This window comes from Notolepis coatsorum, assembly GCF_963971535.1.
Source record: "Notolepis coatsorum genome assembly, chromosome: 6".
Classification (NCBI taxonomy): Eukaryota; Metazoa; Chordata; class Actinopteri; order Aulopiformes; family Paralepididae; genus Notolepis; species Notolepis coatsorum.
The window spans coordinates 113,694,636-113,716,799 of NC_140170.1; the positions used below are offsets into that span (position 1 = coordinate 113,694,636).

The following is a 22,164-nucleotide window of genomic DNA, read 5'->3' on the forward strand; positions in this document are numbered from 1 at the left end:
GAGAGAGGACTGGGTTGGATGATGGAGGGATGGAGGGATAGAAGGAAAGCCCAAAAGGGAGTGATGAGGGACACAGAGTGAAAGGGGACGCTTGGGAAGCGAGGCTCACGTGGCGTTCTCCAGCGGTCGTCCTCGTCTCCGCTCTGGTCCAACATCTCGGCGCTGCCTGCTCGCCGCAGGGAGTAGAGCAGCACGTTGTCCAGAGGGTTCTCACGGTCCTGAGACACAGGAATTTAAACACAACTGAACTCTACACATTTGATTATTAACGTATTACATGATATAACATTTTAAATATGTTACATTTTACTTTGGGTGGGGGTTGGGAATATTCTTTTTTTTATGATCCTTTATTGCTTCAAGTGCTGTTTTGCACATTGACATCATCTTTCTATAAAAACAATGGAAAACCGCTGGTCTTGGCCTCAATTTTGAAACAACTTTCAACACCCACTACATTTGAATAGTCTACAGTAGCATATCACTCTTTGGATCCTATGAGCAACCATTTTGATCTGTGATGCACTGCACTAAAAGCAAAGCAACTATTTGTGCGTGTGTGTGTGTGTGTATGTGTGTGTGTGTGTGTGTGTGTGTGTGTGTGTGTGTGTGTGTGTGTGTGTGTGTGTCTCACCAGTCTGTCGATGACACTCTGAATGGTGTTGAACCACTCTATAATGAGAGTGTCCGTCTCTGACTGCAGAAGGAATTCATTCCCAGTGACCGTCCTCAACTGAAACATTGACAGATGAATATCCAGCTTTAGTCTAGAGGAAATTGATTATGGTTCTTTATCTTTGTTAATCCATAGGTTAACCAATGTTTATTCCAGCTGCAACTATTGACACCAGCAAAAAAAGAAGACATCTCCAATATCCGCATCAGAGATCGTCCCCATTTTTTTAAACTATATTCTTTATTCAATTTCTCTGTCTCTAGACTAAGTCTAGTCAATGATACAATTGATTGTGTAAAGTTCGCCTTCGCTTAGCTTTAGGTCACGCATACAGATCCCCTTCACACTCACACTGAGGATGGGTTTAAGGGTTTCTATGCCATCAACCTTGACATGTGATTTTGTACTGAAGGTGTGAAATAAGTTGGGGGTAGTACTTGCTTTATCTCACTAGCTCTATAATTAGTTTTGCTACGGGAGAATACTGCTTAATTTATTGTGTAGTTTAATTGACTGTAGTCTAGGAGGTCAAGTGGGTTTAAAACCAATCCTCATCTTTAATCATAATACAAAACAATCAAATCAAGATTAGAGAACATTCTCTTCCGCTCAATGTTATACATCTTTATGACATCATAGATAAGAGTCTGGGTTCTGTGGTAGCTTTTGGAACAGAGTTACTATGTTCACAAATACCGGCTGAACTGCCTTTGGCCAAATAAAAAAAACATGTGAAATGTTCCTTCTTTTCTAAGGAAGTTCCCCGCCTGCTTATTGGACGTAGGCCAGTAAATCTTTCGCAATGGGAGAAGAGAGGTATCCATGTACTGGGTGACATTTACAATAATGACAGTCTGCGATTATTTCAGGACCTTAAAAGCATCTATAACATTTACATTCATACAGTCCTTTAGCTAACGCTTTTATCCAAAGCGTCAGCCAGTTCTGTACAACAAGTCAGCAGGAAGGGTACAAGTCTGGCAACTAAGGGTAAGAAAGATTATTCCTCAAACAGTGTCGAACTTGAGTGCTACAGTCTTGAGTGCATAGTAGTAAAGACATACTAGCATAGTAGGTAGTAGTAGTATAGGCAAGGTAGATTCCTTAGTAGCAAAGTGCATAATAGTAAAAGAAGGTTAGTCTTTTGTTGATTGAAAAAGTGTGTTTTTAGTGGATGGTGGAACAGTGGGTGGGTTTCGGCTCTCCTGACTGTGGTGGGAAGTTCATTCCACCATTGTGGAGCCAGGACTGAACATGGAGCCCAACATGTTGGAACAAACATGGAGTCACTGACGGGTGAGGAGGAAGATACCATAGACAAAACTTCCCTCTATCGTTTCTTTCACTGAGACAGAAATAGTCTCCTCTCCTCCACCACTCTTCATCTCCTTCACACCTCCTCTGCTCTTTTCAGTACAGAGAAATGTTATAAAAAATTTAGACAAAACAGCCACTGAAGGCTCGGGTATTTGTAGGGAAAGGTTTGTGTTCACCTTTGTGTGAACTGACTCCTTACTTTAAGACATTTACCAATGAATGTTCAGAATCTGGGGGCTATAGTTCACAAAGCTTTCCAGAGGAGGAGCCCACTGATCTGGGGTCAGTGACCAGAGACACTTCGCATGAACTTTCAAACATTCAAACCAACCAACCAACCAAGACTGAAGCTGACTCTAGATCAGTACTCCCACTTTGAGAGGCTTTGTGAATATGGACTGTGATGTAATTATCTGCTGTGTTATGTTGAACACATACAGTAGACACCTGGGTTGGAGGTGTAGACAGTTTAGAAAAAACAATAACATTCTAAAAGCAACATTTCCTGTTGCAATGTCTGCTAATGCAATAGTAATACTTTCCCTAGCAACAGAACTCCAGTAAACCGTATTGGGGAGGGAGAGGGAGGAGAGTCGCTGTGCCAGAGGTGTGACCAGGTCAGTCTCCAGAGCCATGTTCCTCCTCTTCATCACCCTGGAGGAGGCTGACCAGAGCCATGTTCCTCCTCTTCATCACCCTGGAGGAGGCTGACCAGAGCCATGTTCCTCCTCTTCCTCACCCTGGAGGAGGCTGACCAGAGCCATGTTCCTCCTCTTCATCACCCTGGAGGAGGCTGACCAGAGCCATGTTCCTCCTCTTCATCACCCTGGAGGAGACTGACCAGAGCCATGTTCCTCCTCTTCATCACCCTGGAGGAGACTGACCAGTGTCATGTTCCTCTTCATCACCCTGGAGGAGACTGACCAGTGTCATGTTCCTCTTCATCACCGTGGAGGAGGCTGACCAGTGTCATGTTCCTCTTCATCACCCTGGAGGAGACTGACCAGAGCCATGTTCCTCCTCTTCATCACCCTGGAGGAGGCTGACCAGTGTCATGTTCCTCCTCTTCATCACCCTGGAGGAGACTGACCAGAGCCATGTTCCTCTTCATCACCCTGGAGGACACTGACCAGTGTCATGTTCCTCCTCTTCATCACCCTGGAGGAGGCTGACCAGTGTCATGTTCCTCTTCATCACCCTGGAGGACACTGACCAGTGCCATGTTCCTCCTCTTCATCACCCTGGAGGAGGCTGACCAGTGCCATGTTCCTCTTCATCACCCTGGAGGAGGCTGACCAGAGCCATGTTCCTCCTCTTCATCACCCTGGAGGAGACTGACCAGTGTCATGTTCCTCCTCTTCATCACCCTGGAGGAGGCTGACCAGTGTCATGTTCCTCCTCTTCATCACCCTGGTGAGGCTGACCAGAGCCATGTTCCTCCTCTTCATCACCCTGGAGGAGGCTGACCAGTGCCATGTTCCTCCTCTTCATCACCCTGGAGGAGGCTGACCAGAGCCATGTTCCTCCTCTTCATCACCCTGGAGGACCAGTGCAGTATAATCAGCAAACTGAACTAGGTGTCTTCCAGAATGAGCAGGTACAGCTGTTTAGGGGACAGAACCTTGAGTAGAACCTGTGTGGGGGATTGAAAGGTCGACGTTCACCTGCTGAACTCTCTTGACTTACAGTCCAGCAGCCAAATAATTAGACCTCCATCTAAGGAGAACTCTTTTGCCCGTCTCTGAGGCACAATATGAGGCTGGATCGTGTTAAAGGCGGCTGATAAATGCACAAATACTATTTGAATGTGTGCGTTTGAAACCTCAAGACCCCCCTGCTGGGCTCACATTTTAGGGGTCCAGTGTGAGTGGCTTTTGTCCTTTGATTATTCTTTCAAAACATTTCATCACCAGTGACGCTATAGATAGTCGTTGGGCTCAGAGGGTTCCGGGGTCTTGGGGATGAGTATGACGCCTGACGTTTTCCATAAAAGTGGTCCAGCATGCTGATCCAGAGAGGACTGGGAAATGGAAGTGAGAATAGGAGGCAGTTGTTCTGCACTGTTTGAACACAGCACCACAGATATTGGGCCTGGGCTCTTGTGTGCGTTACTGTTTTTAAACTATTTAAAGACCTCTTGACTGTTTGAAAGTAATATTATGAGTTGTTCAGCCTCAGCACTGCTATCACATTCCAATTGAGAAAGAAAATACATTTAACTGATTAGCACTGGCCATGCCTCCCTGGCATTACCTTGGAATTACCCAAAGCCATAGATCCTCTTCTTTTTAGTTGCAACCAGCAGCTATAGGTCACTCTCTCAGTCAGTCTCAGTTGGTTGGTTGGTCGGTGCCCAAAATGGTCTCCACTCTCTAGTGGTTTCAACCTAGGAGGCTAACGTTTGGCATGGAGGTCAAGTGTGTGTGTGTGGGTTCATGCCTATTGGCTAAAAGGGGGCGTGGCAATGGGTGTCACCGATCACAAAAAAGGTTGCAGCTATTGTGAATTTGCACTTGTTGTTTGTAGATGTTCTTGTCAATCTTTATCTGTATTTTAATTTCTCTTTGTTTGTCTCTCTTAGCTGTCACATACTTTCGTTCAAATCTGGACATTCAAAAAGCTCCCATGAGGTGCAGTCAAAACACCCCTGCAAACACAAGATACTGTTGAAGAGTGATTAAAGATACAGTACAATGATGTTTTAATGTCATAATAAAATTGCTTATGACATGGACTGTTAATGCCATGAATATATTTTCTTCAGCTTCAAGTTCAGATGCATAATTTCATTTGTGATGCGGCACGGTCTAAGGAACTCACGATTCTTAAAAAAATAAAATAAAATTGTGCAATTCAGAAATAGGTCGAAATGAAGATATTTGCAATTTTGAGTGTTCTCTTAATGTTCTCTATATGTCTCCTTATTTGCAAAACTTAATATGACTAGATTGTGCGGCTGTATAATTTCCCTCACTGTTTAAAGAACTACAGTTGTGTCGCAGGGGAGTGGTTAATACTTTCAGGGAGACGGAGATGTGCTAATTTGTTGGCGTTGTGAAAATATCATTAATATCTTTGGAACCGTTTGTGTTAAATTGTATCTCTCCGTCAAAATTGAAAGTGCATCTCTCCGTCTCATAAAGACTGTCTGGCAGTGCGCATAAGGCATATAATAAAGGCTTTGCTCCTCTTTGCGTAATTCACTCACAGCTCGGGCTGTCGTTGTGGTAGAGACATGATCATAATCATGGACCCGGGTCTCCTGAACCCGTACACGTAGAGACAAACCCTGAGTCGATCAGAGCTTCCTACGCTGAGCTATGGTAATGTGAATCTCATTGATACTATGTTTGTTTCTGACTCAAAGTGTGTGTGTGCGTGTGTGAGAGATAGAGAGAGAGGGGGGGGGGGTGAGAGAGATGAGGAAGGGGCAAGAGAGAAAGAGAGCTGGGAGAGTGTGTGTTGTGTGAGAGAGAGGGGGGGGGGGTGAGTCCTCAGCCCTTGTGTGGGTGAATGTAACAAGTTCCTAACTTCTTTCCCCTATTATTTCATGCACACTTTATTCATTGTTTTAAATTATTATTTTCTTTTAAGTTATTTTGTGCATCACTCTGTTTTGAATTTGATGCAAATTTGCAATGCATGAGGGTCATCCTTTTGTGTTAAATGGCTGCATAAAGCAAGTATTTTTTTTTATCCACTTTTTCTCCCATTTTTCTATATTTTTCTCCCATCCCAATTTCGTATCATCCAATTCAACCCTCCCCTGTCACGAACGCTGTTTCTTGCCTCCCACAAGCCGGCTGCAATGTGGACTAAGTCATACATAGCACAAGTCCCCTCCGGTACTTGAGGTAACATTAGTCGCATCTTTTCACCTGCGCAGCTCGATCTCTCAGTGGCGAGGAGTAACGCGTGGGAGGCTCATGCTGCCCCCGACACTTCCTGATTCTACTGCGCAGGCGCACCAACCGACCTGTAGGAGTCGCTGTCCACAACGCCCGATCCCCACCCATCAGTTTCCCACCCCCTAATACGGCCAATGTGTATTAGTATGAACGACCAGCTAAACTGAAAGCAATGTGGAGCGCTGGGCTCGAACAGGCAAGCCCAGCGTCTCCGTCATTTGTGGCGAGCGCCTTGCCCACTACGCCACGTAGCCGCCCAAAGCAAGCATTTGTTGACTCTCATGTTGATAAGAGTATTAAAACTTGGAAAATATCCGTTTAAGGTAGATGCATTTTTTCCACCGATTAATTTGTGATTAATCGCGAGTTAACTATGGACAATCATGCGATTAATCAGATTAAATATTTTAATCGATTGACAGCACTAGTTATAACATGAGCCAACTCTATTTTGTACTTTATTTTAAATTATAATACAATCTTGAATCTTGAATACTATCTTGACTATTTTCCTTCACACTATCCAGTAGTTGGGTTATAAGATCTCACAATCAAATAACAAATGACAAACTCAGCAAGACCAACAGCTTCTCTGTTACAGTGGGTGACAATATTGTCACAAGGAAAGATGAAATTACATACCTGGGTTCCATCCTAGAGGAAAATCTTTCCTGTGACAAGATGGCATCCAATGTAATAAAAAAAGTCAACCAACGAACTAGATTCTTGTACCGGATCTCCTCTCTGGTAAACAAGAATACCCTGAAGACTCTAACAGGAGCACTCATTCAAGGGTACTACGACTAAAGCACCTCAAAGGCACTAAAAACAAGATTACAAACATCACAAAACAAACTGGGTGGCTGGGTGGCTTAGAGTAGAGTACAGCAACTTGCAATGGGCCTGGTCTACAAAATACACTACACCACTAAGGTACCCATGTACATGTCGAAATACTTCCCAAAGGTCAGTGAATACCACAACCACAACACCAGAGGGAGTTCACAAATCTTACAGTATAATAGCACTGATTTCTGGGTAAAGTAGTCTATATGCATACAGCAGTTAAGAGAATGGCTCCAGTTCTTTTGAGGCCCTGTGGCTCTGAAATAGGAATTGTGTTAGCATCATGGTTCATTTTATTTTTTAAGATTGCTCAACAAGACCCTAATCTCTGTGCCTAGTCACATTTGTTTGTTTTAGGTCACCCTCTCTAGGCACAGCCAACTCAGCCTTCTGTTCACTAGACACTCATCAAAATGGGTAGTTCCTCTAAGATCCCCTGGGTTCCCTCAAAAACGTATGGGCGCCTCAAAGCTTCAAATGGTGCCTGTGAGAACCTTTGGGAGCACTGCGTCCTCTCAGCTAGATGTGACTAATGGGCCAATCAGAGCAGCTAGATGTGACTAATGGGCCAATCAGAGCAGCTAGATGTGACTAATGGGCCAATCAGAGTAACCTGTGTGTATTATGCAATATTTAAGAGGAAGCAGATTGGATATCTAAAATGGCTTGATTTTGTTGATATCCAGGGAGATAGACATCAAAGGGCTTTAGTCATCATTTCCACAACAAGAACAACAGTTCTAACATTTTGAATAAATGTACATCAACATACTGTACCTTCTGTTGCAACGAGATTGGAAAAACACACTTTTCATTGTACTGTATCTTTATGTTTTCATTCATACCCACTATGCAAAAAACTGCAGTCCTTTTTATGAAGAGAAGTGTGTAAGAGATTAATTTGAAACTAGAGTGAAGGTCACTGCCTTCAATGGAATGCTAACAAAACTTGAAACTAGCAAACTGAAACACAAAACAAGACCCCAAGGAAAGGCAACTAAATTGTGATGGTTGTAGGATTTAGTCAGAATATCCAGATGGATGGGATTCCTGAGTCTAAACAAACCTGATAAGAGGTAAATTGTTTTGAGAGCAATCGAATCGGAGTTCTCATGTGAGCCGTCCTTGGGCAAAGCTTGTTTTTGTATTCAAGGTTACAATTTATTGATGGTGTTAGAGCACCACCAACAAGGGAAGGTAATAATTGAAACCGTGTCACGCCACCTGCTTTCCGATTGGACAGGCTGATGCTCATGAGGAGGCGGAGTGAGATCTAAGATAAATGTTGGTGTGTCTGGAGAGATGAATGGTAGAATGGTCGAAGTGACACACAGAGCTGTTTGTCAGGGGTACAGTTGCGCTCTCTTACCACTACTGATCTTACCACTACCGAAACAAACTTGCAAGCAATTCCATGGGCTCCGAATGAGAAGACACCACTGTGTGACTTTCCCGTGACACTAGAATCCCGGCCATTCTGTATGCAGTGAAACCAGATGGCTCCACCTCACTAGATGAGGGAGTTGCTGCCCAACCACATCTCTGCGATCGCCATCACACAGGAGCTCTGGTGTATCCGTCTTCCTCCTCTGGGACATTGACCAGCAGACTGATGGTCGAGGGGAGTTTGTCTCTATCTGATGCCACCTCTCCTTCCTTGTTGTTTAGATTATGTAAATGGTACATTTATATAGTGCTTTTATGTAAAGCGCTTTACAATTTTTTGTTCCTCACATTCACCCATTCACTCACACACCAATGGCGGAGGCAACCATGCAAGGTGCCAACCTGTTCAACGGGGAACAACTCTACCTCCTGAGCCACTGTCACCCCCATTGTGTGTTAGAATAGGTCCGCAAAAAGCTTGTATGGAATCAACTAAGTTCCCCACAGAGATGGCAACCTCCACCCTCCTCTCAGCCCTCGCAACCTCCTTCGACAAGCTCTGTCCCCTTGTTGAGAAACCTGCCCGCCGTTCCCCACCCAGTCCATGGCTGATGAATGCAGTGAGAGAACAAAGACAAGTCCTGAGAGCGGCTGAGAGGAAGTATAGAAAGTCATGCCTCACTGCTGACATCGACACATATCACAACCTCTTGTTAACATTCTCCAAAACCATTACTAATGCCAAAGCTTCTTTCTTTCACCATAGGATCGAGGCCTCTGCCAAGAACCTTCGCAAACTGCATGCTACCATGTCCTCCCTCCTCATCCCCCCCCCACCCCCTCCAACCTCATCTTTCTCTGCTGAAGACTTTGCGATCTTCTTTGAGGAAAAAGTGGAGAACATCCACAGCTCCTTCTCCCAACCCCCACCCATTCCAAATACTGAATCGAGAACCTCATCCTTCACTCTGTTATCTTTCTCTCCCATTACAGAAGCCAAGACCCTGACACTGGTAACATCGAACCGTCCGACTACATGCCAGCTGGACCAGTTACCCTCCCCACTCATTCAGACCATAGCACCAGACATCCTCCCATTCCTAACTGCAACCATCAACTCCTCCCTCAACTCGGGCGTGGTCCCCACCTCCCTAAAACAAGCCAGAGTCACACCGCTGATAAAAAAAAAAAAACTGAACCCCACCGTCATAGGCAACTATCGTCCTGTCTCTCTTCTCTCCTTCCTTTCTAAAACACTTGAACGTGCTGTATCCAACCGACTTACTGCTTATCTCTTACAGAATGACCTCCTAGACCAGGGGTCAGCAACCTTTACTATCAAAAGAGCCACTTTTCCCCCGTCGCACAAAATAAAATGCTCAAGGAGCCGCACAACCTATTTACCCTTAAAATGAAGATAACAGTGTATAACGTTTTATATATCCCCAAGCATACCCCACATTTAGCATAAAACGCCTGACAATTGCATACCCAAAGTAATTTGCGATTTATTATTAGCACACAGTTTGTTGCATTAATGGGATTATAAAGCAACAAAAAGAAAAAATTTGACTTTTTAATTGCTGTTTTTACCTGTTATAACAAAGGAAAACCTCAAACTCTTTTTAATAAAACACAGAAGAGGAGACAAAACGCTGGTGTCTGTAGACCGACTTTGAAATAAAACCCTGAACTATTCAGGTATATTTGAGCCTTCCCTTATTTGTGGAACATTTATAAAATAAAAAGTAGTCCACTTTGAAAAAAGACTACCATGTGTAGACCTACTTTGAAATAAAACACAGAAAAGGAGAAAAAACACTGGCATCTGTAGACCTACTTTGAAATAAAACCCTGAACTATGCAGCTCTATTAGAGTCCTCTTCTAAATCTATAAAATAAAAAGTAAATTTTTCGTTGTTCGCAAATTTCGCACAACATATCAGGCATAGTACAGGTAAGCCTTTTGTTGACTAAATATCTTAGTTGATGAAATATTTTTTCATTTCAGTGTCACAGTATTATGACATCGATCTCCAAAATAAAAAAATACATTATTTTTATTTTAATTTTTTTTTTTGGGCCAGGGAGCCGCAGCTGATTGGCTAAAGAGCCGCATGCGGCCTCGAGGCCGCAGGTTTCCGACCCCTGTCCTAGACCCTAATCAGTCAGGCTTCCGGACTGGCCACTCCACAGAAACGGCCCTCATTGCGGTCACAGAGGCACTTCACTTAGCAAAAGCGAAAGGCCTCTCCTCTGTCCTGATTCTCCTAGATCTATCTGCAGCCTTCGACACAGTCAACCATCAGATCCTCCTCGTGGCCCTCGCAGGAATGGGAGTGGCTGGCTCTGCACTGACATGGCTGACATCATACCGCAATGACCGCTCCTGCCAAGTGTCATGGAGAGGGACCCTGTCGGTCACCCTCCCCCTGCGGACGGGTGTCGCCCAGGGCTCGGTCCTAGGACCCCTTCTCTTCTCCCTCTACACTAAATCACTGGGTAACATTATCACGTCTCATGGCTTCTCGTATCATTGTTATGCCGATGATACTCAACTCTTCCTCTCCTTCCCTCCCTCAGATATCCACGTCTCTGAGCGGATCACGGCCTGTCTGTCCGACATCTCCGCCTGGATGACGACCAACCACCTCAAACAGAATTCAATTAAATTAAATTCAAAACAGAATTGCTCCACCTGCCGGCCAAATCCTCCCCCCTGACCGACCTTTCCATCACAGTCGAGAATGCAGCTGTGACCGCATCCCCGACCGCCAAGAACCTTGATGTTGTCCTCGACGACCAGTTGAACTTCTCCGCTCACATCGCAGCGATAACCAGAACCTGCAGATTCCTCCTGAGCAACGTCAGAAGGATCCGCCCCTTCCCGACAACAGAAGCCACCCAACTCCTCGTCCAATCAACAGTCGTCTCCCGCCTTGACTACTGCAACGCACTGCTTGCTGGCCTCCCGGCCACTGCCACCAAGCCTCTTCAACTCATTCAGAACGCAGCGGCCCGCCTGATCTCAAACCTACCGAAGTCGGCCCATGTCACCCCACTTCTTAGGGACCTGCACTGGCTCCCCATTGCTGCACGAATCCGCTTCAAGGCCCTCGACCTGGCATACCGTGCGGCAAAGGGAACCGCTCCCGCCTACCTCCGGTCAATGGTCTCTAACTACACACCCTCAAGACCCCTACGCTGTGCATCTTCTGGCCGTCTCAGACCCACTCCTATCCGAGCTCTGGGAGGGTCATCAAGGAGAACCTGCCTTTTCTCAGTCCTTGCCCCACAATGGTGGAATGAACTACCCACCCTAGTTAAGACAGCCGAAACCTGTTCAATCTTTCGCCGTCGACTAAAGACGCACTTTTTCAACCATTATCTGAAATAAAAAAGAAAGAAAATCTTTTTTTAAGAAAAATAAATCAAACCCTAATTGTCCTAATAAACTAACCTACACAGTAGCACTCAACACTTTGATGAACATTGTTACTCAGCTGATAGAGTTGTGCCCTTCCTGATGACTTGTCGTACAGAACTTGTAGGTCGCTTTGGATAAAAGCGTCAGCTAAATGACTAAATGTAAATGTAAGTTGTCCAGAGCTTTTGAGTTGCACTCTAGTGATACTTCTCTGGTGTATTGGATTCTTCTGTCTGCAGCGTTTCCATGATTAACTCTTTCACTACCACACTACCAAATGGTTAACCCTTTCACTGCAACAACACAGACGGTTACCCTTTCACTGCCACACGACAAAGGGTTAACCCTTTCACAACCACACTACAGAAGGTTAACCTTCACTACCACACTACAGACGTGGTAGTGTGTCTGTAGTGTGGTAGTGAAAGGGTTAAGTCCATGAGTAAAATAGACACCAAAAACCAGTAAATAGCATCCAGCAGTTAGAATCATAATTTACTAATAAAAAACACAGGAAAAATAAATGAAATACACAGAAAATAGGAGGACAAAAAGGACACTCAGTATGCCCTGGCCTCTGGAGGGACCTTACTTGCATATTCAGGCCAGCCTGTTTGTATGAGCTGTATGACCCTCTGCAACTCCCTGTTGGTCACAGTGGCTGCTCTGATACTACCTCTACCTCTTTTCTAGTGTATTTTTATTGCATTGTATGTGTTTTTTTATCATGTTGTGAAGCACTTTGGTTTGGCTGTTAGTCATTTGTAAACGTGCTATACAAATAAAACTGACTTGACTTGACTTGACTTGATACTGGCCATCTTGCTTGATGATGCTGGGATTCCTTCCAATATTGTAGCTTTGTAGCATGTCACGTCCCTGCATGTGTCACTTCCCTGCATGTCTCACTTCCCTGCATGTGTCACGTCCCTGCATGTGTCACTTCCCTGCATGTCTCACTTCCCTGCATGTGTCACGTCCCTGCATGTGTCACTTCCCTGCATGTGTCACTTCCCTGCATGTGTCACTTCCCTGCATGTCTCACTTCCCTGCATGTGTCACGTCCCTGCATGTGTCACTTCCCTGCATGTCTCACTTCCCTGCATGTGTCACGTCCCTGCATGTGTCACTTCCCTGCATGTCTCACTTCCCTGCATGTGTCACTTCCCTGCATGTCTCACTTCCCTGCATGTGTCACTTCCCTGCATGTCTCACTTCCCTGCATGTGTCACTTCCCTGCATGTCTCACTTCCCTGCATGTGTCACTTCCCTGCATGTGTCACGTCCCTGCATGTGTCACTTCCCTGCATGTCTCACTTCCCTGCATGTGTCACGTCCCTGCATGTGTCACTTCCCTGCATGTCTCACTTCCCTGCATGTGTCACTTCCCTGCATGTCTCACTTCCCTGCATGTGTCACTTCCCTGCATGTCTCACTTCCCTGCATGTGTCACTTCCCTGCATGTCTCACTTCCCTGCGTGTGTCACTTCCCTGCATGTCTCACTTCCCTGCGTGTCTCACTTCCCTGCATGTGTCACTTCCCTGCGTGTGTCACTTCCCTGCATGTGTCACTTCCCTGCATGTGTCACTTCCCTGCATGTGTCACTTCCCTGCGTGTGTCACTTCCCTGCATGTCTCACTTCCCTGCGTGTCTCACTTCCCTGCGTGTGTCACTTCCCTGCATGTCTCACTTCCCTGCATGTGTCACTTCCCTGCATGTCTCACTTCCCTGCGTGTGTCACTTCCCTGCATGTCTCACTTCCCTGCGTGTCTCACTTCCCTGCATGTGTCACTTCCCTGCGTGTGTCACTTCCCTGCGTGTGTCACTTCCCTGCGTGTGTCACTTCCCTGCATGTCTCACTTCCCTGCGTGTCTCACTTCCCTGCGTGTGTCACTTCCCTGCATGTCTCACTTCCCTGCATGTGTCACTTCCCTGCATGTCTCACTTCCCTGCGTGTGTCACTTCCCTGCATGTCTCACTTCCCTGCGTGTCTCACTTCCCTGCATGTGTCACTTCCCTGCGTGTGTCACTTCCCTGCATGTGTCACTTCCCTGCGTGTGTCACTTCCCTGCATGTCTCACTTCCCTGCGTGTCTCACTTCCCTGCGTGTGTCACTTCCCTGCATGTCTCACTTCCCTGCATGTCTCACTTCCCTGCGTGTCTCACTTCCCTGCGTGTGTCACTTCCCTGCGTGTGTCACTTCCCTGCATGTCTCACTTCCCTGCATGTCTCACTTCCCTGCGTGTGTCACTTCCCTGCGTGTGTCACTTCCCTGCATGTCTCACTTCCCTGCATGTCTCACTTCCCTGCATGTCTCACTTCCCTGCGTGTGTCACTTCCCTGCGTGTGTCACTTCCCTGCATGTCTCACTTCCCTGCATGTCTCTCATTGACGGAACACAGTGTGAGAAGAGCATTTATGCGGGTGAACACCAGGAAGGCTGCTGGCCCAGATGGAATAACAGGATGCATACTTAAGTCCTGTGCTAACCAGCTAGCCCCTGTGTTCACCACCATATTTAATCTATCCCTGGAGGAATCCGTGGTACCTGCCTGCTTCAAGGTGTCTACTATTATCCCGGTACCAAAGAAATCCTCCCCAACAGGTCTCAATGACTACAGACCGGTGGCACTCACCTCTGTGGCCATGAAATGTTTTGAGAGGCTGGTTAAGGATCACATTTGTGCCTCCCTCCCCAGTGATATGGACCCTATGCAATTTGCATACAGGCCAAACAGGTCCACTGATGATGCGGTCTCCCAAGTACTGCACAGCACCCTCTCTCACCTAGACCGCCAGAAGGGGGGCTATGTGAGACTGTTGTTCATTGACTACAGCTCAGCGTTCAACACCATAGTCCCCACCAGACTGGTGGACAAGCTGATCGAGCTGGGTCTGAGCTCCGCTCTGAGCACCTGGATACTGGACTTTCTGAGTGAAAGGCCCCAGCCCCAGAAGATACTCCAGTCCTTCTACTCCGGAGCTGTAGAGAGCATCTTGACTGGAAACATCACTGCCTGGTATGGAAACAGCACGGCACAGGACAAGAAGGCCCTACAGAGAGTGGTACGCTCAGCCAGAGCCTGCAGAATAATGAAAGACCCTCACCACCCCAACAACAGCCTGTTCAAGCTGCTGCGGTCAGGCAAACGCCTGCGAACACCAGCAACTAGGACAGAGAGACTTCGGCTCAGCTTCTTCCCCCAGGCCATCAGAGCCTTGAACACTGAACTCTCCACACACAAGCACACATGAGCACACACACAACACACACACTGTACACGCTCACACACTAGCAGCCACTTTAACATGAGCACACACACACTCATGCTGCACACGCTCACACTTATGGTCACTTTACAAAAGGAAAGGTCACTTTAAAAATAGTATAGTATAACTTGAGATTGTATAATATAGCATTGTATAGCAGTGTACATAAAGACCCAGTGCCTCATCCGTAGCTAACAGTGTATTGCACTACCACAGGACCTAGCATGTCTTACCATGCTCTGTAAAAACTCATGTACATATACCGATATGCCCTACTTTGATTACTTGTATTATTGCACAATGTCGTTCTATTGGATTCTTATTATATTATTATTATTGTATTATGCACAATCGTTGCGGGCAAGACCCCCCGCATTTCACTGTATACTTGTATGCCGTGACAAATAAAACTCTTGACTTGACTTGACTTCCCTGCGTGTGTCACCTCCCTGCGTGTCTCACCTCCCTGCGTGTCACTCTCATCTGTGGACTTCCTCACAGTGTATCTGTAACAATGATTGTCTTTCCTGGTATGTTTTCTGCTATGGGCTTGAATCTCATAAGCCGCATGAGCAGATGTTGGCATCGGAGAGGGACATTGTCCAAACTCCTGCTGTAGACGAGGGGCACTAATGGCTCGTGGTCGATCACAAACTGGATGTGATCCACGGCACCGAGATATTTGTCAAACCTTTCACACTCCAGCTAGTCACAGTGTGTTTCTGCTTCAGTAAGAGGAACCGTATGCGAAAGGTTTCCACCGCTCCCCGTGAAGTTCTCAACCGCTAGCATCAGCTGATACTGCAGGTTGTAGTAGGAGAGAACCGGTGCAGTTATCAGTTTTTCTTTGATCTGTTCAAAAGCTGTTTGCCGCGAGTGGCCCCAGTTCCAGGAGTTCTTGTATTTGTAGGAGCTTGTAAATGGTAAATGACTTGTAGTGGTTGTGGGAGTGGTTGCCCCACTGGCACCATTCAGTAAGTTGTGTCACACTCCCTGTCGGTCACAGTGGCTGTTCTGATACTGGCCATCTTGCTTGGTGATGCTGGGATTCCTTACAATAGTGTAGCTATGTAGCATGTCCAGGCGGTTGTGTCACACTCTCAATGACACAATTTTTCTCCATTCACCGCAGATTGTCCTTGACTATCTGCAGTATTGGAAAAGGCTAACTGTGCAAACGGCATATGGCTGAGCATTGTCTTTCAGTTCCATCTTCACTGGTTCAGTTTTTACTGTTCCCATGCTCACCATATACCTGTTGTTGGACCATGTGTGTTGCTTCATACACTCTCCTCACCAGGTTAATTTCTACTGACAAAGACGGGTTAGTAGGTTATTGACTGCTGCCGCAGACAACATAGGTTACGGTGGTCAAGAGCTGACCAATACGCAGAAGCTCGCCTCCAAGACTGTCGGGTGGAATGTCTGCAGGTTCTAGTGGTCCTTCTTCGGTGAGCAACTGGTATGTGTCCACACTGATTATATTCACATCAGCTCCAGTGTCAAGTTTGAATTCTACAGAAGTAGCTGTACAGACCACTGTCTCGTCCACTTTGTACATTGAGCCAAAAAAGATGGCTGGTCTTTTTGTTCGGTTACCTCACTCACTGATTTGTGATTCCTGCACACCATTTTGTGACAATTATTCATGTGTATTTCCTAGCTGGACAGTGTTCAGATTTACTATGTTGTATTGACCACATTTCCTTTCATTTCCCCCTTTGCCATCCCCTGTGGTTGCTTGTATTTTCTGCATGTGTGTGTGTTTGTGTGTACAGTCCTCACCTTGCACGCAGTGTGTGCAGTAACCTCCTGACTGTGTGTGTGTGTGGTCTATGCCAGAGTCAAGTCTTTCATCAACTGCAGCCCGCTTGGGAATTCTTTGTCAAAAGTCATCGCGATAATGCGGCCACGGATATAACTGCTGTCTCCAGTCGTTTTAAAAGGAAAGGTGGGGGATTCAACTTCATCCTGACCGTCTTTACTGACACCATGTAAAATGATTATGAAGTCTTGAACAAACTCAGACTTTATTCTGTACTCGCTCTGTAACAGGAACAGTGTAACAGTGGATTTGTCTCCGCTCCTGTTTCTCACCTTGAAGACGTTCTTCTTGCTGGACAGCTCGTTGGTCCACTGCAGCCTTGCTCCTCTCAGATCAACACTGCTCTCTGGACGGCTGTTCCCTGGCTTCTATAAATAATAAACACACGCACGCGCACGCACACACATACATGCACATAAGCAGACACAAGCACACACATTATCACCTGCATCACGTCATTGTATCATTCTCGTCTCGATGCCCAGTGGCTTCCCAATAACAGAGGGAGTGCCTGGAGCGAGTATTCCCACTTTCTGATGTGCAGAGCGTGTGAACTGTGCCCCGCTCAAACCGCTCCTCTCTCACACTACCATTGACTTCTGTCGACTGACCTACAAGCCTCTTGCAATCTCATTGTGCAGTGCATGTTGAGCACAGTGGAAAAGCAGAGTTGATCCTGTTCAAATACACCAGGGATAACTCATCTGTTGTTAGGGTAATCTATAATGGTGCATGTCACTTCATGAAAGCTCAATAAATACCATATAAATCAGTCTGACCAGTCAGGCAACCTGCAGACCTGTGCCACAATCTACCCCATTGCGCTGTGCATTTTTTATTTGACTGTATTGCCAGCAGGCAAGGTTGTTGTAACTTTCTAATCTACAGTCAGTTTATATGATCATCACAAGTTGTCAAACTCTTATCTCTTTGACCACAGCCAGCAAAGTGTCAATCAATTATTGAACCAGCGTTTCAGAATCAAGTTTCCTGTCAGGTCAGAGAAATACAATAAAGCATATGAACTCTATTAGAGGCTGTAGGTTGTGTTAGTTGCTTTAACTCTATTAGAAACTGTAGGTTGTGTTAGTTGTTTTAACTCTATTAGAAGCTGTAGGTTGTGTTAGTTGTTTTAACTCTATTAGAAGCTGTAGGTTGTGTTAGTTGTTTTAACTCTATTAGAAGCTGTAGGTTGTGTTAGTGACAAAATGGCATCCAATGTAATAAAAAAAGTCAACCAACGAACACGATTCTTGTACCGGATCTCCTCACTGGTAAACAAGAATACCCTGAAGACTCTGGCAGGAGCACTCATTCAAGGGTACTACGACTATGCTTGCACCTCATGGTACCAAAGCACCTCAAAGGCGCTAAAAACTAAATTACAAACATCTCAAAACAAACTGGTCAGACTACTGCTTGACCTTACTCCTAGAACCCACCTCACCCCTGCCCACTTTGACAACCTAGGATGGCTTAGAGTATACGACAGAGTACAGCAACTTGCAATGGGCCTGGTCTACAAGATACACTACATGACTAAGGTACCCATGTACATGTCAAAATACTTCCCAAAAGTCAGTGAATACCACGATCACAACACCAGAGGGAGCTCCACAAATCATGTTAAACCCAGATTCGGCTCAAACAAGGGACTAAACGCGTTTCGCAATTATGCCACATCAATGTGGAACGCCCTACCCAAAGCTGTAAAGGAATGTGAATCACTACCCACTTTCAAAACCACTCTCAAAAAACACCTACGGGAGACTGCAATTCTAAACTGGCCCCTGTAAATGTCCTAACACAACCCCCCCCCCAATGTACAGTAAATGACCCTGTATGGTCTTGTCAATATTCCAATGTACAGTTTTGCTTGTTCAGTTGTACAGTGTCCCCCACCCACTCCTCCTACCCAACCTCCCCCCAACCTCCTCCAATGTACAGTTTCTATGTCAAATGTATATACTCTCTTTTCTGGACTCTTTTCGTATCACAAACAGTACTGTATTTGCAAATCTGGTATGTCATAAATGTATAGATGTAGCAGTACTGTCTATCTGTATGTCATGTATGTCATATATGTTATGATGAATTTAAAATGGGGGACCCTGATGTAAACAAGACGAAAGTCTTTCTCTGGTCTGCATCCCCTTAACAATTGTATGTATTGAGCCGTACTGTACTGTACCCATTCTGCAATCTGTTAATAAAATGTTCAATCAATCAATCAATTAGTTGTTTTAACTCTATTAGAAGCTGTAGGTTGTGTTAGTTGTTTTAACTCTATTAGAAGATGTAGGTTGTGTTAGTTGTTTTAACTCTATTAGAAGATGTAGGTTGTGTTAGTTGTTTTAACTCTATTAGAAGCTGTAGGTTGTGTTAGTTGTTTTAACTCTATTAGAAGATGTAGGTTGTGTTAGTTGTTTTAACTCTATTAGAAGATGTAGGTTGTGTTAGTTGTTTTAACTATATTAGAAGCTGTAGGTTGTGTTAGTTGTTTTAACTCTATTAGAAGATGTAGGTTGTGTTAGTTGTTTTAACTCTATTAGAAGCTGTAGGTTGTGTTAGTTGTTTTAACTCTATTAGAAGATGTAGGTTGTGTTAGTTGTTTTAACTCTATTAGAAGATGTAGGTTGTGTTAGTTGTTTTAACTCTATTAGAAGATGTAGGTTGTGTTAGTTGTTTTAACTCTATTAGAAGCTGTAGGTTGTGTTAGTTGCTTTAATTCTTACCCAGTTGGATGGAGTCTGTGATTTGGGATCCTTGAAGAACACCAGGCTGTTCCCCACTAGCACCACCCAGGACGGGTTCCAGTTTTTCCTTCAACACACAAACAGTGTTCACGTAGAATCAAGCCTTGCATTTTATAATAAAACACAAGTGCTACAAACCCGGTTTAGGCCAGGGGATCAAGTGGTTAGAAAGAGGTTGAGGAAGGTAGAGTCAAGGAGAGGTGTCTGCTCGGACACTCCCCCTGCCGGACCACTCTGCCTTCCCCTACTTCCCTGCTTGATGTGATCTCCAGGTATTGACAAAGCCTATGCTACATACCCTACCACATGGCCCCTAATGGCCACTACAACCCAACATGTAGATAGATAGGCAGAGAGGGCCAGCATATCACCAGGGTTATCAGGTGGGCACCTCCCTTCACGTTAGGCCCACAACACCTCTGGAAGGCTCAACAGTTATTTCCAGCATCCCAGAACCACCCCTCAATGCTAGCTCCTATTTCCAACGATATCCACACGCCAAACTTCCTTATGTTATCCTATGTCAAAAATAAAACAATTCCTGATAACAATATCCCACATGAAACAGCAACAACAGAGAAGAAAATTTATACTCGTACTCTTTGTTTACTTTGGCCCCCAGCTAACATTATTTCTCCTCAACCAAATCCACTGACTGCCTATCAATGCTTCTTCCGACATCTCATTCTACCACTAATACTATGTCAGTTAAGTTAGTGCCAACAATCTCAAACAAGGTTTCCTCTCAAATCTACCTGCATCTCCCAATCAGTAGCTCCATTTAGGTGGCCTGACTCATGCCTGCCTAAAAACCTACCTTTCTCTCTCTCACAGACAATGAATGGCTGCACCCTCAACCCGATTACATCCTGAATTCACCTGTACTCTTCTCCTTTCAATTCCTGCTGCTAAGCTTTTCAAAACCTGATTATGTTGACATGTATACCGGCCTTGAGAAAGACTAGTCTTACAGCCTGACATAATATGCCTCAAAGTTGCCATCTCTAAACACAGTGGACACGACCAGTCCCCATCTACTCACTGTTTTGGGTTATCTGGTAATGGCAGCACATCATAAGTAGCCCCTAATCTTCCTCTTCTCTACACTTTCCAAGTTCATCCACTGTCCCTGCTTAGCCTGGGCCACAGCCTTTGTACACCTCACTACTTCCTCTTGTCACCGTACCTGCTCCACTACCAGCTTCATCCTTTCTGTGGGACCTGCTTTACTTCATACTGGCTTCCCTGAGTTGAGCCCTAATCCCCCCAGCCTTATTGCACCTTACTGCATCCAGTACTGCCTGTCTTGTGCCACTATATTAAATAAAATCTTACCTTCTACATTTAAGAGGGATATGGTCTGAAACTGGCTTAACAGTGAGGACTCTTTCTCCTTGGGAATTAGGATCCCCCCTGTTCTACAACAAGCTTTTTTCCCATACTACTCTCAATAACCTCCGCACTTTTATAAACCCAGTAGGGGACTCCATTCCGCCCAGGGGCTGAATAAGCCTTTGCACGCCTTAGTATAGCTTCCACTATTTTATACTCCATCTCTCCTAACGGTGGTATATCTGGAGGCAGGCACATTTCTCTATTCTTTCCTGTATCTGAGTAATTTTTTTTTTTTTTTTTTTACCTCTTGCTTTGAGTTGTCCTTCCTTTCTTTGGCTGAACATTCTTTTAACAAACGTATATGGATCCCTATAAAATGCTGTCCTGACTCACTCCTTCTTTCTCTTCCTCCTAAGTTGTTCTGCGAGTACTGCTAACCGATTTTTTAACACTTCCTGCAAAACATGAATTCCCTCTCTCATCTACTGTTGCCTTTCTCCACTGCTTTCTTAGCTGTCTTCTCTCCTTCACTAATTTGTTCTGCCATCTGCAGTCAACTGACTGCAATCTCTCCACCCTCTTTCTCCCAATGATTACAAATTGTTCAGCACCATATTAAAAAAACAATATATCCCATCTCTAATTTATTTACCACTGTTCCTTTAAGCCCATCTAACACCATTATCAAATCCCTGTTAACCAGCTCAGATTCTTTCCTTTCAGTTGCCCTCTAGGCCAGCTCTTCTCTCCGACAGGCACACTGGCCTCAGCACCATCTACATCCCCCCCCACAGCTCTTCTCTCCGACAGGCACACTGGCCTCAGCACCATCTACATCCCCCCCCCACAGCTCTTCTCTCCGACAGGCACACTGGCCTCAGCACCATCTACATCCCCCCCCCACAGCTCTTCTCTCTGACCAGCAGGCTGGCCTCAGCACCATCTACATCCCCTCCTACAGCTCTTCTCTCCGACAGGCACACTGGCCTCAGCACCATCTACATCCCCTCCTACAGCTCTTCTCTCCGACAGGCACGCTGGCCTCAGCACCATCTACATCCCCTCCTACAGCTCTTCTCTCTGACAGGCACACTGGCCTCAGCACCATCTACATCCCCTCCTACAGCTCTTCTCTCTGACCAGCAGGCTGGCCTCAGCACCATCTACATCCCCTCCTACAGCTCTTCTCTCTGACAGGCACACTGGCCTCAGCACCATCTACACCCCCTCCTACAGCTCTTCTCTCTGACCAGCAGGCTGGCCTCAGCACCATCTACATCCCCTCCTACAGCTCTTCTCTCTGACAGGCACACTGGCCTCAGCACCATCTACACCCCCTCCTACAGCTCTTCTCTCCGACAGGCACGCTGGCCTCAGCACCATCTACATCCCCCCCCCCCACAGCTCTTCTCTCTGA

The 22,164-nt window shown here is 45.6% G+C and overlaps 1 protein-coding gene across 1 annotated transcript in view; it reads right to left on the reverse strand.

Moving 5' to 3' along the window:
* Positions 1-22,164, reverse strand: part of arhgap9 (Rho GTPase activating protein 9) — an 84,629-nt gene that overhangs the window by 14,738 nt on the left and 47,727 nt on the right. The window contains exons 10-13 of the mRNA XM_084316416.1: positions 19,392-19,479; positions 16,929-17,024; positions 635-733; positions 110-218 (exon numbers count right to left, since the gene is read on the reverse strand). Coding sequence (XP_084172542.1) covers positions 110-218; positions 635-733; positions 16,929-17,024; positions 19,392-19,479 — 392 coding nt within the window. The remainder of the gene's footprint in view (positions 1-109; positions 219-634; positions 734-16,928; positions 17,025-19,391; positions 19,480-22,164) is intronic.